At 40.2% G+C, this 17,724-nt stretch overlaps 1 protein-coding gene across 1 annotated transcript in view; it reads right to left on the bottom strand.

The window, feature by feature from the left end:
- The window catches only part of PLBD1 (phospholipase B domain containing 1), a gene marked incomplete at its 3' end in the record, with an annotated part of 41,541 nt that overhangs the window by 22,180 nt on the left and 1,637 nt on the right, over positions 1-17,724 (bottom strand). Inside the window, exons 2-4 of the mRNA XM_082311081.1 lie at positions 10,272-10,491; positions 3,467-3,550; positions 1,381-1,519 (exon numbers count right to left, since the gene is read on the bottom strand). Of these exons, the coding sequence (XP_082167207.1) occupies positions 1,381-1,519; positions 3,467-3,550; positions 10,272-10,491 (443 nt within the window). The remainder of the gene's footprint in view (positions 1-1,380; positions 1,520-3,466; positions 3,551-10,271; positions 10,492-17,724) is intronic.

Here is a 17,724-nt window from a genome sequence, read left to right as displayed (position 1 = left end):
TATACACACACACACCCACTGCATATCATTCAAAAATAGAGGACACATATTTCAGACTGAACCACATATTTGAACTTCCACTAAATGCACCATTTTTATATAGGCATGCTGATGAGATATCTGAAAAGAGGATTAAGAATGACTCTGTCACTTCAGAGCTCAGTGATTTTTAGTATCAAATACACAGTTAAATAAGTATCAGGGAATACACGTTGCAGGTAGGACAGGCCTATAATGAAGAAATAACTCAGGCACAAACTAGCACTTTCCCCTTCCCCCATCTGAATCCAAAGGATTCTGAAGTAGCCAAAAAAATTGATAAGCCTTGCAGGGCTCTTCAGATACAGGTGTTATGAAAGGGAATTAATGAGTTCTTTTGCTAGAAAGTCAAGGTTTCTTAGTATCTTCCCTATAACTCAGGCCCACCAGGATGGATCTTTCCATTATTGTGAACAGTCTTTTCTTTTAGTTCGAGCTGATTCCCCATTCATGAAAGACCCAGAGCAAGTTCTACACAAGAAAGATGTCCATTTTACTAAAACCTAACTGTTTATTATTTAGCACTCCCAACTTCTCTAAATTCTTGATATGGTTAAACCAAGACAAAAGAGGTCAACTACAATTAGTCAAGCCCTCCCTCTCACATTGAGAAACCTATTAGACATTAGACTTAAGGACAGCATTGTAATTATGATAGCTCTGCTGGAGTTAAAGGAGCTCTGCTATTGCACACAAGCCGATGATGTGGAACACAATTCTAATTGAATTAACAAAAAAAAAAAAAAAAACAGAGAACGAAACCCACAACCAACACACACCATACCCCATTTGGCCTGCCACAGCACCAACCATATATTTTGTAACGGGAGACTTAGAAGACAGAAAAGACGACAGGTAGTAACATAAAACATACTTCAAAATAGAGAGGCTTTCAAGATTTGAAATCTGATGCTTGGAAATAAGAATGAAAGCTTTAATATACTCCCTACATACTGATTCATGCTGTTGCAGCTACTCTTTATACCTAGAGGGTCATTGCTCAATAACAACTGTAAAGTGACAACAGCAAGTACTTTAGAAGTGTCTGCCCGTCCAAGATCCGCATGTGGATACAAAAACCACCCACAATCTAATCAGCACGTGAGCACCCAGGGTTCCAAGTCCAGAGCAAAGGATCTGTGGTGACATGACCCAAGTGCTCAGTCACATTATCTACATTGAAGAGCCACTGAAGTTTTTGTAGAATGGCATGCAGAATGAGTACTTGCCACTAGTTATCCTCCTCTTTTTTTTTTTTTCTAAATATCAGATTCCCTTCTCCCATCTTTGTCCTCTGACATTCCATCCCCAGCTACTGAAAAAGAGATGCAGTAATCTTACTGTTTGTTTGTGTAGTTTAGCCCACTCGAGGGCTCCCATGTACAGACCATCCAACTGTGCAATAATATAGCCAGCATGCCTCCAAAAGGGGTCATCCTTATTATTTCTGATTTGTTGTCTTGTCCATTGATCTTGTTTCCTGCAGGGGAACAAACAGGTTGGGGTTTTCTTGTTTTTGTTTTAGAGTATAATTGATAATGCAGGGAAGGGACAAATGTATTATGACCCAGAGGATCCAACCTTCTTAGTGTTTTGAGGCAAGTCATGCTTTGGAAATCCTGCAGACATAAATGTTATATCGTCTGGGTGTAAATGTTCAGATCCATGCAACATACCCTACAGTAGTGTGCCTCTACCAGACTTTAGTACCAAAGAAAGAGTTGGGCTCCACCTCTGTGGGGGACTCTGCTACATCAGATCTAACAGCCCCTTATGGTCACTAAAGGGGAAAAAAGCATTTGACAGGTCAGATGAACCATTCCCTTTTAAAGGCCTATTTAAGGATAAAATAGACTGACCTTTGAAGAGCCTATTTCTCTCCCCTACGTACAAGTGCAATGAAGGCATGCTGCTGTTGGAGCTCAAACACTGCCTAGGAACCACTGCTATCCTCTAAGGAAAAGGTGGGAGGCCAAACACAACCATCCCATGTGCCAAATCCAATCAAGAGGTTACTAGCCAAATAACCCAGGTTTAGAGCATGAGGCAACACAAGCTGAACGGACCCTAGGGCAAGAGCAGCCAACATTATAAGGATCTCCCAGAGTTCCCTCCTTTGCTGTACACAAAGGGCCACAGAAGAACCACAGTTGTTAGAGTAGGTCAGGACCAGATTCCGGCCTCTTCCATCCTCCTCTATCTACCCATCCAGCATTATGTATAGCAGCAAAAAAAAAAAAAAGAAAAAGAAGAACCTGGCAAGGAAGCAAACTCTTCCAGCAGTCTATGGGCGACAAACCCAGCCAGATTTAGCTTTCTGGAAGCAAGAAGATGCAAGAAGTATGTCAGAGGAAACAGGGATATGGTCAGAATGTTGAGGGCTAAAGACTTTAAAGACTTCCAGGACAATGCAGCAGCCCATATTGCAATATTGCTATTAAGTAAAGCAGCAATGCAGTAGTCCAGGATATAGGCAACAGAAAAATGATAGAAGGCCACCTAGTATTCCCGCCCCCATCCTCCAACAATGCATTTTGGGGGATACAGCTGCTATGCTGAGTCATTCTGGAAGAAAACCCATACACCTTGATATTGTAGCTAGCCCATTTTTCTCACAAGGAGGACAGCAATGCTGAAGAATGAGAGTAAGGAAGCACTAATTTTTTTTTTTTTTCTCTTCTTTTTGGATAAGCTAAAACCAATCAACTTTATACATGTGAACCCATAACAGAATTACTCAGATATACAACCCCTTGTGGAAAGGGCAAGACAAGGGGAAGACAGAAAAAATAGTCCTCAGAAATGACCAAAGTTTCACGGAAGTATTTGTAACAGAAGAAAAGTTTAAGGAGATTTAAATAAGTGGTAATCACAGCTGAGTTTCCCAGTACGTGGCCTGGTTCTTCTTGCACTTGTAGTTTCCCACAGATGTAGCTGCATTATTTGAGCAGAATTACTTTTGATTTATACAGCTGAAGAGAAAAGGGAATCAGGACTTTTGTGATTAGAACAGAATTTACGTCAGTGGTAGAATAAACAAAATGCTAACCTAACAGAGGAAGGAAAGGATACACAGTGCTAAAAAGATTAAGGTGCCAAGAGACCACACTGCTCAGCGTAACATTCAAAATATCAGCTTTTTAGAAAAGGATTTTTACTAGAATGACGTTCAGAATTCATTGGCATTATCCACACCCCTTTGTAGCAATGGTTTTAAACATTTATTTGAAAGAATCAGAATTAGGTAAGGGTGTATGACCTTCTTCATGTATGTTTAGAATTCTTTTTCATACTAATGGCATTCAGAGGGAAAGGAAGCATATATTTTCTTCAGCCTATAAGGAAGAGAATAAAAAACTCTCGAAAATTCTCTCACCCTCCAACCCCAAGTCTTGAATAATTTCTTTTCTAGTAACAAAATACATACGCCATAAAATTCTGAACTCCACTTCGAACGGTGGGATTCTTAATTAACTGCGGATACATGTTTGCAGCATGGTCATACATGTGCCTGAAAGAACAAGAGTAGCAGAAGTTATTCTTTTGCATCTTCCCTTCCTTCTCCGTACCAACCCACTGGTCAGCAAGCATTGACAGACAAACACCACAGCCCACAAAGCAAGCTCTTCCTAATCACAGAAGTTACTTCATATCTTTATTGCATGACAAACAGCAAAGGTAACACAAATGGATTGCTGAAATTTAACTTAACAACCTTGCTAATACCTGCTCAAACTGCTGTACAATGGAAGGAGAAGCAAGAATGAGATTGAACTACTTCATAGCAAAACGTCATGTTCAGGGAATATTTGTAGGCCACAAGCATCTTGGAAGCCTTAGCACATCAGTTTAAATCACAACAAAAATAGTTTACTGGAGAGCTATTCTATTTGGAATCAAGAAAATAGAGAGGTGAGGAGAATACAATTTGCTGATTCAGTTGTGAGAGAGAATTTCCGCCTGAAATCTAGTAGGTTTTAGTTACCATTAACCATGTTCCTTCCTTATCAATTAAGCTAAATCTCTCTCTTTTAAAGTGTGCATATGTTGATCCTACATGTTCCCACAGAAATTCCCATTCATGCCAGCCCTAAACACATTCAGCTTTATGGAGACCAAAATTATTGTGATTTTTTTTGTTGAATTCAGTTAGCTGTTTCATCCCCATTAACTAATAGAAACAAAAGTCATAGGGGTTTTTTTGGCTGGTTGATTGGCTGGTTTTTGTTTGGTTTAAGTGAAGCACTTTACACTTAAAGATAAACAAACTGCCAAAAATTACTCAGGAGCCCAAAAGTTAAAAATCACCCTTCCATTTTAGGTCAAATGTAATTGCTTGATTCAAGCCAAAACATAACTTTTTGATTTTCTGATTCTGTTAATTTTTCCTCCTATCAACATTTCATAATTTGGGTCAAACTTAACCAACATTTTTTTCAGCCACTGAATAAAATTTAAAAAAAAAAAAAAAAAGGGGGTGGGGGAGGAAGGAAGAGAAATATTTAGTTCTAGGTGGAAATCAGCAGAAAATTATTTCGCTGAGATATGGAGTTGGTAAAACTACATCAGTCATCAGTAAAATTAGCTCCTACCAAATGCTGAGAGAAAGAAAACAGAACTAAGAAACAGATACCAGCCTCAAGGAAAGTACATGCCAGCAGGACAGAATTCCCTGTGTTAAAACTCATTGAGGGCAGCTTCCTCTGAGAAAGATGCAGACAGGAGCTCTTCCTAGTTTCCCTCAGGGCATAATTTAAGAATACAGCCAGAGATGATTGAATGGTTTGCTGATAATTAGAGAATCATCCATTGACCTTCTCCCCTCTCTTTCTGTCCCCTGCCCCATTCCCAGCTGTTTAAGTACTTGATTGCATGACCCTGCTGCCTTATCTCAGTTCTGGTACCATTCTGACAACCAAATCTAATTGTTGGCATACATTCAGGCAAAACACTAACCTAGCAAAAAAAGGTAATATATTTTTCTGGCAGTTTCTAGTTTGAATTAGGTTATTATGTAGATAGATAAGCAACAGAGGCAGTGCAAGAAGGCAGCTCTCTACTGTGTTAGTAAATTAATTGATGCATGAAAGGGCCTGATCAGTGCCAGGGCAGACACAAGTCGGGGGGTTAGATCTGTGGAGGGAGATGCTGGGGCAAGAGAGGGGAGCATTCAGCAGCTTCGCACCATTGCGCCTTTCATGGAACTGCAGCTATAGTATCAACTTTAGTTCTAGAGTTTCCTGTCTCCCATTTAACACAGGACTACACACTATAATCATAACCTACTTCTTGAAGAGGACAAGAAAGTTGAAGAGACAGATCAATATTCTCCACCCCTGCAGTCACAGAGAATTTGGCAAATAAAAATCCAAAGTAATTTTAGGAAGGAAATTATAGCGTAACACACTCCATGCTACAAGTCAGAGCTCTCATGGCACTAGAGAAGAGGAGCAAATAGCACAAGACAGTCCATCTGGCAGATGGTCTTTTAGGAATGAGAATCAGATGAGGAGCATAAAAACAGCCAGGATACTACTCTAATCACTGCCTAGGCCAGGACAGATGGTCAGGCTTCCAGGTTCAACCATCAGCTCTACTCTCTTCATTTTGCACTCAAAGGTTATGCAACACAAGGCAGATTTTACACTACTAGTGTCTTTAAGCTGTGATGACTGATCTAGAGACTGGGCTAGTTCAGCATCAGGGGACTGAAAACAGCTTCTTTAATAGCCTTCCTTCTTGTATATGCTAACAGAGGACATACGATTCCTGGAATTGATTTTTCTTTTTTAAATGCCCAAGGTTATTGAGAATTTTCCCCCTAGTTGCCCTGGTTTGGTTTTTTTGTGCTTTAACAAAGCTTTATGTGTGTGGCTTGCATGTTTTGTAAGGGTATTACGCTCTGAAGTAAATTGGATCATTACAGTAAGGTAAGGCTTTGCAACTGTATCTAAGGCCAAATGTAAGGCAATTACAAAGCTGGGACAAGAATTCAAAGTCTAAAAACAGCAAAGCAGAGCCCTGCTTCTTCAAATTAGAGACGAAGATGACAGGACTCAGGTCAGCTAAGGTTATATCAGAAACAAAAAAAAAGTACAATTAATGTTGCTTCAAATTTAAATACTGCTCTTCGGCACCTGGCATGCCCCAATTGGAATTGATTAAAAGTATGTGGTTAACATCACGGATTTGGATGTGCTCAGCCATTCCCCAGGTAAAATGAGGCCTCATTAACACTTCTGTTTGTAATGGAGGAAGAGAGTTCATGCCCGAGAAAACTGGAGCAAGTATCTTTGGCTGGATGATAGGACTGGACCTTAGAGAGGTGAGAGACTGGTGATAAAAACAAATCTCTCATCTCCAGGCGCTACAGACTTAGGATTAGATGTATCCCACCCCTAACTATGTGTTTCCAAAATAGACGGCTACTATGCGAATCAGATGCCAACACTAGAAGGATGAATCATGCTCTAGAAAAGGCCTGTGTTTCTGTCCTCACTGGTAAACTTTTTCTACCACAGACCTATATAGCTAGAGCTGAGATTAATTCTTCCCCAGTAATCTGAGATGAGACAATCCCAGCATGTATGTTTGCTTGGTTTTTTAAATCTGGTTGTCTTAAATTCTGCTTAGGTTCCTACTAAGGACAAAGCATACACTTTTAGGAGAGATACTTTGTCACTCTTTTGCTTACATCACGAGGCCGAGCTGAGTCTTGAAAACCTCCTTCATGCCCTAAGTGTACTGCAAGAACCGAGCTAGCCGAGAATTCCTGGAGATCTCCAAATTGCAGGCACTGTCAAGCTGGAGCTCCTGCTCACCAGACAGCTTCTGCAGGAACCTGTACTTCAACCTGGGATCAGGCTTGCAACATATCCTTCCCAACAATGCATCACATCAGAGCTCTTCCTGGTAGGACTTCAGGGTTTCTGCAAAGAGCCACCTTGGGTCATTTCTGCGTCATGGAGTCATTGCCACAAACAGATGCAAGACAGCTGGAGACCTTGGAGTTGCTCAGGCTACAGGTAGCAATGTGCTAGAGGGCACTTCAATTACCAGGCATACCCAATGTATTCACACTGTGGGGCTGTGCCTGAGCCACCCAAGGTGGTGCTTGTACAGGCAAGTGACACAAGCATCTTCACTCCAGTAGCTAAGTGGCTGTTGATGAAAATAAAGCCTTCGCCACAACCAAACACATTGTTACACTCTTCCTTGTTGCGACCAAGTTTTTAAAAAGGAAGGTTGAGCTGTGTGCAGCTGCTGTGGGCACTGGCGTCTGCAAAAGCAGAATGAGAGTGTTTAGAGACACCTTCTCATAAAAGAAGTTACAATGGTGCTAGAGAGCTTCCCTGAAGACAGGCTGAAAGGGCCAGGCGGTCTGATGGGAACAGAGCTACAGATTGGGAATGACTCTTTCCTGGTTTTACTTCAGAAGACTTGTGTAACTGTCCCGAAGAAAGAAAATCTGCCTGCATGTTAATTAGGATTCTGTGAATCTCGAGGCAAGATAAAGAAGGAGAAATGGAGCTCCAAGAGCAATCTTAACATCTGCAAACTTAGCAAGTTCTCACTACTCCTACAGTTCAGGAAATTGCAAACACACTGTATAAGAGGATTCATTAGCTGCAGTTTGCTGAATAAAAAAAAACCACCAAGGTCATACAGCTAAAACCTGAAATAATAGGTTCTCAGTCTTCTCAAGGGTCAGGGGAGTACATCACTGATTCATCTCTGCTCCTTAGCTGGAGCATTTTCAGTAGGTATTCTTAGCTTCAAAGAGAAGCCTTCTTAATCCAAAATAGCTTTACAAGACCTGACAGAAAAAGCTAATGTTCATAACCCGCAATGAGAAATATGCTTCCACTGCAGGTACAGGTGTACAATGGGGCAAAGACATAGCCAAAACCCAAATCCAGATGGTATGTATAGTATTTGATAGTCATTTTAATGATGGCAAGCATTTTCAGGTTTTGCACTGTCAGAGGATTTCTCAGTGGAGTTCCACAAAAAGTCTCCTCAGAAAAGAAAGGCTTTGACTACTTCTGGTTTTGCATCTTAACCCACTCTCACACTTAAACTCCTTTAAAACAGTTGAGTTTCCCACTTCGCTTAAAAGCCAAAGTCTCAAACCCTACTTTTCTACATTGATACAAATCCTCAACTTCAATTCCACAGACTTTAATGTCTCTGTTCATTACTGTTTCTGCTATATCCACTTCTCTACAAAGTGCCACTCAGTGCTGGAGCTGGTAGCCCTACAGTAACAACAGCTAGGGCTAGGAACCAACCTCAGTAAGCACCTGACCTAGAGAAGGCAAAAGCCTTGAGCAGAATAACTTGTGAGTACCTGCACTTCTGTGAATCTTCACGTAACACCCGTGGAAAAAACAAAGGGGAAAAACTCTCTCCTCTAAACCTATCTGATGTCTTAGTCTATGCTTAAAGTCCTTGCAGACACTGTTTCACATTCAAACCATGTTTAAAGGAATGGGCATATACTTAAGTTTTTTTTAAAAGACAGCCAGGAAGACTTATAAATCTACTGTGGAGGCAGAAGGGGAAAAGGGTGTGGGGCTGTTGCTACTAGAACATTAGTTGCCATCTAATTGGACTTAGCATGGATTGGGCTCTCTATGTAGTATGACAAAGCTTGAGCTTAACCACTTAGAGATGAGTACACCTAGGTACAGCATTAGCGAAAAAAAAATCTGTTGAGCAATATCCAATTTTAACAATATTCTAAAGGTAATGCTAGCATCCCCCAGATCCATATGTAGTTTACATAAACCAGCTGAATAGCGCATAACAGTAACCTCTCATGCCAAATAATCCAACATACATCCAGATCTCATGTACTTCATTTCCTTTCCTGCCTGAAGTACAGGTTGTGCACTCAGAACTCTAGGACTCCTTTACTCTTTCCCTCGGAAGTGTTTTGTTATTGATGAATATTTCCATCTCCTTTATACTCTCCAGAGACCCAGCTGCCTCTCCAGCAAAGTCTACCAGAGAGTCACATTAACATATCATATGATCAGAGAACTATCCTTAAATCTTAACTGTCTAATCTTAAAATGTCTTACTAATTAAATTAATATATTCTTGTCCAGCAGCCATATCTGGCAATTGTTCAGCAGACAACCTTCCCCTGCTGGCCTGTTCAATGCAGCCTATGGGTATTTATTTTAGTGTTCTGGAAGCAAAGCTGGCGAAGCCAAATTCATGTCACTGCATCCATCACAAGCATCTCCCAACTATTCCCCAGCCATGCATCAGAATTTGGGAATTCTTCTTTTCCTATGACTAAGCTGATAGAGGAAGAGATGGAGCTTGTTCAACAAGCCATATGTCATGTTCTTAGCTATATCACCAGCTATATCCTACCAGTTAGTATGTCATAGGCCAACTTAGTCAACAAAAAAAAAATAGGGTTTGGTTTTGGGATTGTTTGGTTTTTTGGTTGGTTGTTTGGGTTTGTTTTTTGTTTTGTTTTTTTAAGAAAAAAAACGGTCTGCATTCATAGCAAGTACAAAATTTTGTCAGTTTTCATAGATCTGCATTGTGTGAGAGATTCAGTCCCTGATCTTTTCTCTTCAAAGGGCTTTCAGGAGTACACTGACACTTCTAGACACACGCCAGTCTGCCTTCAGGCCTATCAGTATATCAGCATTTTTTAATTTGTCCAAGAGAGACTAAAATACTCATGCCGTGAAGTTTCAGTGTCTGCTCCCCGGCAATCTTTTGACAGTGTTTGGTGAAAAAAGTCCTTAGGGAAGTCCTGCAGCCCTTGCTAGCAACATCTGCCTGATCTGCTCTCAATTGTCTCATCTGTTGTTGGTCGGTCACCTAACTATAGGCTGAGGAAATAACTATTCTTTCTGCTACCCCTTTTGTAATTATTTACAACATAGGGCTTACGCGCTTCCTTACACATACACTATTCTGTGATTACATTACCTAATCAGTAATATAGATACAGTACCCATCTATCTCACCAAGGTGTTAGGAGAACCTGCAGGATGAGAAGGAGAGGGCACATCTTGATCCCATAATGAAGATGCTATACTTCATACCTGCTAGTAATTAAAAGAACAGCACACAACTGCAAAATGTATGGTTAGTTTAAATGGATGGGAATTAAGGGAAAAGAAAAAACAAACAAACAACTCACAAGTATACAGAAATCCACTGGAAGTGTCTTAAGTCGAGTTGCTTCCTGAGGTACTTACGGAGCTGTGAGATAGCCTTCCAAGAAGCCAGCCGCATACATGATATCTTCATTGCTTAAGGTCTGACTGCCATAGCCTGCTCTGATCTCCAGAACTCCCCAACCTGTTGTCTGTATGGTGTTGTTGTAGAAACCATAGGCATCTCCACTCCTGTCCAGAGTGTTCTTGACCTGAAGTAATTTTTCAGCTCTATTCCAGTACACGGTTGCATAGCGGATTTCTATGGTGGAGAAGAAAGGGGGCAAGGGAAACAAACAAACATGAGTAGGTATTTACTATCTAATGTTGAAATGTCAAGACAATACTCTGGCATTAAAAATTAATTTGATCACTTTCCATCAGGTTTAGTTCTACTATGGAGAGCCACACTAATGTTAACATACTGAAAAAGTGGCACAAGAACTAATTGGAGTTTTACCAAGACAAAAGCTTACAGCTAAATGTTCTCATGTTACTCTTCCAGAAGTTGTACACAACTCTTTCAGTATAGAGCTCCAACACAGCTGAGTCTCAACACAAAATTCAGAAAAGTATTTCCTTACCTGACCCAGAAGAAAATCTGTACAAATCTTATTGAAAGTAACTCTAGAAGACAGCATACCTTAGCAACTGCAAAGGATTATAAGCTACTGTTGACTTGTACCTAATCTACCTAAAGATTCAAAAGGCTACAAAAGTCTTCTAAATTGTCTTTCTGGGCAACTAATCCTGGAGGTGGCATTACCGAACAAGAGCACTAGAACTCAGTGGATCACAAGCTTAAAAACAAAAGCACCACAGGCATGCAATCCTTTATAAGACACACAATCCCTATCACCCAGCCAGAACAGAATTGATCCCAAGTGTGAAATGAATGGGAAGGAAGGGCACTAGACTGCTCAGAGTTCTGCTTGGACTGCTGTTTAAAGAAACATTCTTCATTAGTTGGATTTTAATCCTGCTGAGCTAAAGAACAAAAAGAGCAAGGTAAACTGCTTTCCAAAATAAAAAGAAACAAACCTACAACTGTAATTCAACCTTCCCTAAGATGGGACCTGATTACATCAGATCTCTATTCATGACTGATCAAATCACTACTACAGTATTGCAAGTGAAAAGAGTTCAAAAATAATGAGACAGAGTTCCCAGATTTATTTGGAAAGTTTTAAGAGATGAACTCATAAACACTTACAACTAGTGAGAAACTAGCAATGTTTTTATTCCCCTGACCCTTCTCCAGTGTGTGGCAACTAGTCCTGCCAGTTTACAGCAAGAAATTACAACAATTCATTTTGTGCATCATGCCCATAACAGCTGCAAAATAGAGAGCTAGATCTAATTCTGGATGATCTCCCACAAAATACTTAGTATGCATGCTATGATAATGGAACTATAAAAAAAGCAATATAATGCCAGCACAATACCTAATGCTCTTCAAAAAGCTGTAAGTAAAATGTTTGTGATTAAGCAGCTAGTTTGATTTCAAATTAAGTGCACTCACTTTATTCAGTACTCTAACACATAACATAAAGAAGCTGTTTTTATGAAGAGCCATGACATATTTGAATAAAAAAGAAAAAACATTTTCCAAAAACCAAACTCTTTCTCCAACTAATCACTTTTTGACATAACAGTTACTCAGTTGCTTTAAGCCAGTTTTCATCCATTTTACCAGACTGCTGAATAATCTGTGCCATTCAACAGCCAGAAAGCTGTTCTCTCCTAGTGTTCCACCAAGAATAGCTAAAACTGTTTCTGACTGCGAATCACAGAATGGCTGAGGTTGGAGGGGACCTCTGGAGGTCATCTTGTCCAAGCCCCCTGCTCAAGCAGGGTCACCTAGAACAAGCTGCCCAGGATCATGTCCGGATGGGTTTTAAGTAACTCCAAGGACGGAGATTTTTACAACTTCTCTAGGCAACCTATACCAGTGCTTGCTCGCCCTCATAGTAAAAAAGCATCTCCCGATGTTCAAAGAGAACCTCAAGTGTTTCAGTTTGTGCCCATTGCCTCTGGTCCTGTCACTGGGCACCACTGAAAAGAACCTGGCTCCATCTTCTTTACACCCTCCCTTCAAGTATTTTTACACATTGATGAGATCCTCCTTGCACCTTCTCTTCTCCAGGTGGAGCAGTCCCAGCTCTCTCAGCCATTCTTCACGTGAGAGATGCTGCAGTCCCTTAATCACCTTCGTAGCCCTTTGCCACACTCTCTCCAGTAGCTCCAGATCTCTCTTGTACTGGGGAGCCCAGAACTGGACCCAGCACTCCAGGCATGTCCTTACCAATGCTGAGCAGAGGGGAAGGATCACCCCCCTCGACCTGCTGGCAACACTCCTCCTGATGCAGCTCAGGAGATGGTTACCCTTTTTTGCCACAAGGGCACACTGGTGGCTCACGTTCAGCTTGGCATCCACTAGGACCCCCATGCACTTTTCTGCAAAGCTGCTTTCGAAATGGTCAGCCCCCAGCATGTATTGGTACATGGAGTTATTCCTCCCTGGGTGCAGGACTTGGCACTTCCATTTGAACTGCATGAGGTTCCTGTCAGCCCATTTCTCCAGCCTGTTGAGGTCTCTCTGAATGGCAGCACAACCCTCTGATGTATAAGCCGCTCCTCCTAGTTTTGTAGCATCAGCAAACTTGCTGAGGGTACACTCTGCCCCATCACCCAGATCATTAAGGAAGATACTGAACAGGATCAACTACTGGCATACACCGCTAGTTACTGGCCTCCAGTTAGACTTCGTACCACTAAGCACTAGGTCTCAGTCTTCACAATGTACTAGAGACACTTCTCATGTGAGCAGGAAAAGCATTAGCAAGAACAGTATTTTAATAGGGAAGGAACTGGGTTGTTTTTTCCCCCCCAAGTTTATGAATAGATGTTTTTACATGAATCTCTATTTAGAGATGAAGTCATTTCAGGGACTTGGAACACAGTGTTTAAAAACATGTTTTTCATCTGCCAGGTACTGAGACTATTTAAAGAACTGAGACATGACAGACTTTGGATAAGTCTTCAAGCAGCTATAATCTTACTTTTCTGTTGTCTCCTTAACTATCTTCTAGTAATACATGGGGTAATTGCTACTTTAGCTTAAGGGTAAACATGGGAATCACCCAGACTGAAAAATCTATAAAAAGAACAGGCTGATAAGAGTCATTGCTGAAGAGAGCCAAAGACCATCTTACAAAGCTAAAGCTCACATAAGCAAAGAGGTCAGGGAAAGGGAGGTCCTGTGAAGAAAAGGTGCAAGGGTTGGTGCAGAACACAACTAACCTGTGCAGCAGTGAAGGGGAAGGCTGATTCCAACCCGGAAGCCCACTGCAGGGCAGAGGAGAGACAGGCCACGTGCCCAGTACACAAAGACAGCTGAGGAACGGGTAAAAAGAGCAAGAACAAAGTATGGGAAAAGATCTTCTTCCCATCTCTTCAGCAGGCTGTGGAGAGATGGCAAGTAGTCAAGAGGAACCAGGGCAGCTGGGTGTTCTTATTAGTGCCCACAGACTAAACAGGTATATAAAAAAAAAAAAACAAACACAACTTTCTTCTGCCTAAAGCAAAATAGCCATTGCTTTCTTTTTTAAAAGAAGGCTGATGCTGGTGCCAGACAGACTGATCTGACACAGGTATTCTAACACGGCAGGCTGTGTTTCTTTGTTTTATGCTCTGCCAGAGCATGAACACTCAGAGCTATTTTCAAAAGTCAGAACAAACTTTAAAATTACCCTTGGAGTTTGCCCTGCCCCGACTTCACTATATGACAAATTTAAACTGAAGAAAACCAGGACTAGCAGAAGATGGGAGAGAAGGGGAAACATTAAGTTACAGGATAATTTGCAACAAATCTGGAGAGGCCTTTAGAAGAACAGCATCAAGGTAGCTATCATAGATGTGGCTTAACAACGATGCTGGAAAAGACCATTTCCTATTACTGATTTCCCCCCCCCCCCCCCCCCAACTCATTCACTCATCATCCCATTTCACCTCATTAATTTTTATGTCAGTTTCTGCAAATCTAATTGCCCTGGTCTAAAGTGTCAAAATACCGACATATGAAATTCCTATGTTTATTTCAAGGAACATATATATAATCATGCAGTAATTGCTATAATTTAGAAGATATGTCTCTATCTTGCTACAGATGGAGTTAAAACTACAAGCTTATAAATCTGTGTACGCTTAAAACATGCTTACACTACAATGTAATTGAAGCATTTGCTGTCACCCAGTCTGTTACAATTTTAATCTGCGTTCATCCAAACTAGCAGCACTACCTTTGCCAAGAAAATCATCCAGAACTGAAGTATAACATGGAATATAGACATACAAGAAGCAACTGCACATTTCCAAACAAACCCATGCGTGTCCTGCAACAACATGAACCTTCCCCTTGAACAATGCTGGCATTTTTATATTTATTTTTGGAGGGTGAAGCAGGGGCCCCAGCATCTCTTATTCCAGCAGCTGCACTGGTAACTTCTTACATATGAATCAAATGCAATGTCTCCATGAATCTACAAATCATCCTTTCATCATCAAAGTTAGACTTCCCAGTGTGCAGCTGAGAAAGCTGACAAGTATTTCAGCCTATTGCCTGCTCTCAGAACTCTGAAGAACAGAAAAGACTGTGATAATCTGTGGCTATTCCATAACAGTATTCCTTAGAATAACCTAAATAACAAGCCAAAGCCTACACTATTTACTGCGATGAATGACTCAGAATCCCTGGGGACAGGGTAGGTCAGCGGAGTCACGGAGTCACCCTTCCTCTCCAAGCAGCCAGCCAGCAGAACTGCATGGCATCAGCGATGCGCAGTTCCACCACAAGGACCAGCACACTGTGTGGTGGGAGACAAAAGTGGAGAAGTTCAATGACAAAACAAGCTTGGAAATAAACAAGCATTCCTTCTCCTTTCTGCAGTCAGTAGGGACTAGGAGCAACCTTCCCTCAAATTGCCTGTTTTTAAAGACACATCAATGCTTCTGCCAAATAAAGATCCAGAAATAGGGACTATAGTTGGGAGAATTTCTTCAACAAGTGAAAAGTACCTGCTTTTTGCCACGATTTTACCCTAAATAATGGAAAAATGAAGATATATTTCAGCCATGGCTAGGAGGTGGTGGTAGACCCCTGGATTTTCAGGCTGAAGTGTCAAATCTGTTCTCTGCCTTTTTGGCTCAATACAGGCATTGCCAAGGTTATGTTAAAAGTGGAGCTTGTCTTTTATTTGGTGGCAGCGGGAGAGTGGAAATACATACGTATTCATGAGAATATAGAGAATGCAATTAAAGGAAATACTAAGTGAGAGGACAGAGGCAAGATGAAAAAAAGAAAAAATCAGATGCTGAAGAGGACATGAAAGAGTAGCAGTAACTTGTAATGAAAGAACAGAATTGACAGAGAAGAAGATGAGGAAGAAAAACAAAAAGCAGTACAGAGAGATGGCCCAAGACCATCTAACAAACACACTATTTGATAACTGCCACTAATATTTATTAAGTAAATTACACCTACAAAAATAACACCTGACATGCCTTAAGAATGCCAGTAAAATTTGTTTGGCAAGATGCAACAGCTGCTTTTCCTTATGCTTTCCCAGCCATAAGTTGTTTTTAAAACATACATATATCTAGATAGGCTACTGGACTTTCTAATTAGAAAAATTAACAGACCTCCCTTTTCCTCGCAGATGAAAGAGCTACAAGATTTGGGGGTGAGAATTAATATTCATATTTTTCCTTAGTCTGAGAAACGAGCTAACTCACAAGCAATGAAGCACTGGTTAGGTTGCATGTAACAAGCTGAGTTAATGACTGTGAGCCCCTCCTAATAACAGGAAAACCATTGGTTTCCTTAACTACTAATTTTATATATATATATATATATATATATATATAAATATATATATAAAACCATTGGTTTCCTTAACTACTAATTTTATATATATATATATATCTATATATATATCTTACATGCTTATTTTTATGTATGGCTTTTCAAAGGTGAAGCCCTTTTTTGTAGAGGTATTCAGATGTACTTCGTAGATTCCACCTATACACTCTCCACTAAATAAGGAAGCTATCAGTCTACGGTTTCACTGAAAACTAGTTTTGCACAACTCAGAAACACAAAAAACCTAGCACAAAGTTGCACATCTCCTGTTTTCAGCCTACCCTCTCCTACAGCTAATGTTCAGTAGTAAGGATTATATTAGGACAGTATAGCATTTCAATATTTCAGGTCAACCATAATAAGCAGCATCTGACATTTCTGTTCAATTTTGTAATTCGATAAAGCTTGTCCTATTTGCCCATTAAAAATTTTAGAACCATCCTTTTAACTGTTTAAAAAAGGTTGTATACCTCTAAAGTACAACTAAGACTTCAAAGTACAGTTATGATTGGAATCCATTACAAAACAAATGTTAAGTACTTCATGACTTCTTTAGAGATTAGCTTAAACCACACAAGAACTTAATACAAAACGCAGTAATTTTCAATTAAAGGAGTAAATGCTTTCTTGTTCTGCTTGAATATAAGCTATTTGCATTTTGAATTCTACTGCCCTTAATTCTTCCTATTTCCTCATACATTTCAGGTCTAAGTAATTTTTCAATTTGCCTCTAACAGGCCTGTCATTATTTGAAGCCTAATCCCCTGATTTGTGCTTACATGAGAGAGACTCAATATTCAAATGTGAAGTATAAATTAGGAGTTTGAGTCTTGTATGGTTTTCATGTTCATAAGGATACTTACTAGTAGAGCTTAGTTGATGCAGAAAAACTTGCCAAAACAGTTATAAGTCCCCAGTATAGGTCATCCACAGAGGAAACAAAAATAATAATTTCACAAGTAACTTCACTAATCTCATAGTCCCTAAATTTAAGTCATTTTTAGCAGAGAACGTTCTCCAGAAACAGTTTCCAAACAGTACAATGAAGAATCTTCAAGGCATTCAAAATGCTAAAGAACAATGAACCAATTAAAAAAAAAGTCTAGACGATTCACAGTGCTGAAGGCCAAGTTTACTCCATTAAATAGCCTAAAGGCATTTCTATTTGCTACTTAGCAGTTTTCTACCAGTACTTCAATTATGATGTGAGGAATCAGTCAGGTATTAGCTGAAACTACTTTATACCCTAAACTTCCTTTCACTCCCTCTTCATGATTCACAGTTGACCCTTCCTTCAGTCCTGCTAATATAGTACTGAAAGTTTTTGCCAGTTCAGGTAAGGTTTGAAAAGCAGGTCTCCAAGATGAGGTAGGACTGTTGGCAAAATGAGATGCTTGTAACATTTTGGACATTAAAACAACTGTTACCTTAATTTCTCCTTGTTTTGTGGCAATCAATAAATTAACGAGAAATTTCCTAGAAGATAAGCACTGAATCCAGCCCTTAAGATCTTCAGAATTTGTTGAAAGCAGCAGAAGATGGATATATATTCTCCTGCTAGATTTGTTCCTCAAC

This window comes from Platalea leucorodia (genome assembly GCF_965183815.1).
Source record: "Platalea leucorodia genome assembly, chromosome: 4".
NCBI lineage: Eukaryota > Metazoa > Chordata > Aves > Pelecaniformes > Threskiornithidae > Platalea > Platalea leucorodia.
Note: the sequence above shows the minus strand (reverse complement) of the source record. Positions and strands in the feature narration are given on the sequence as shown.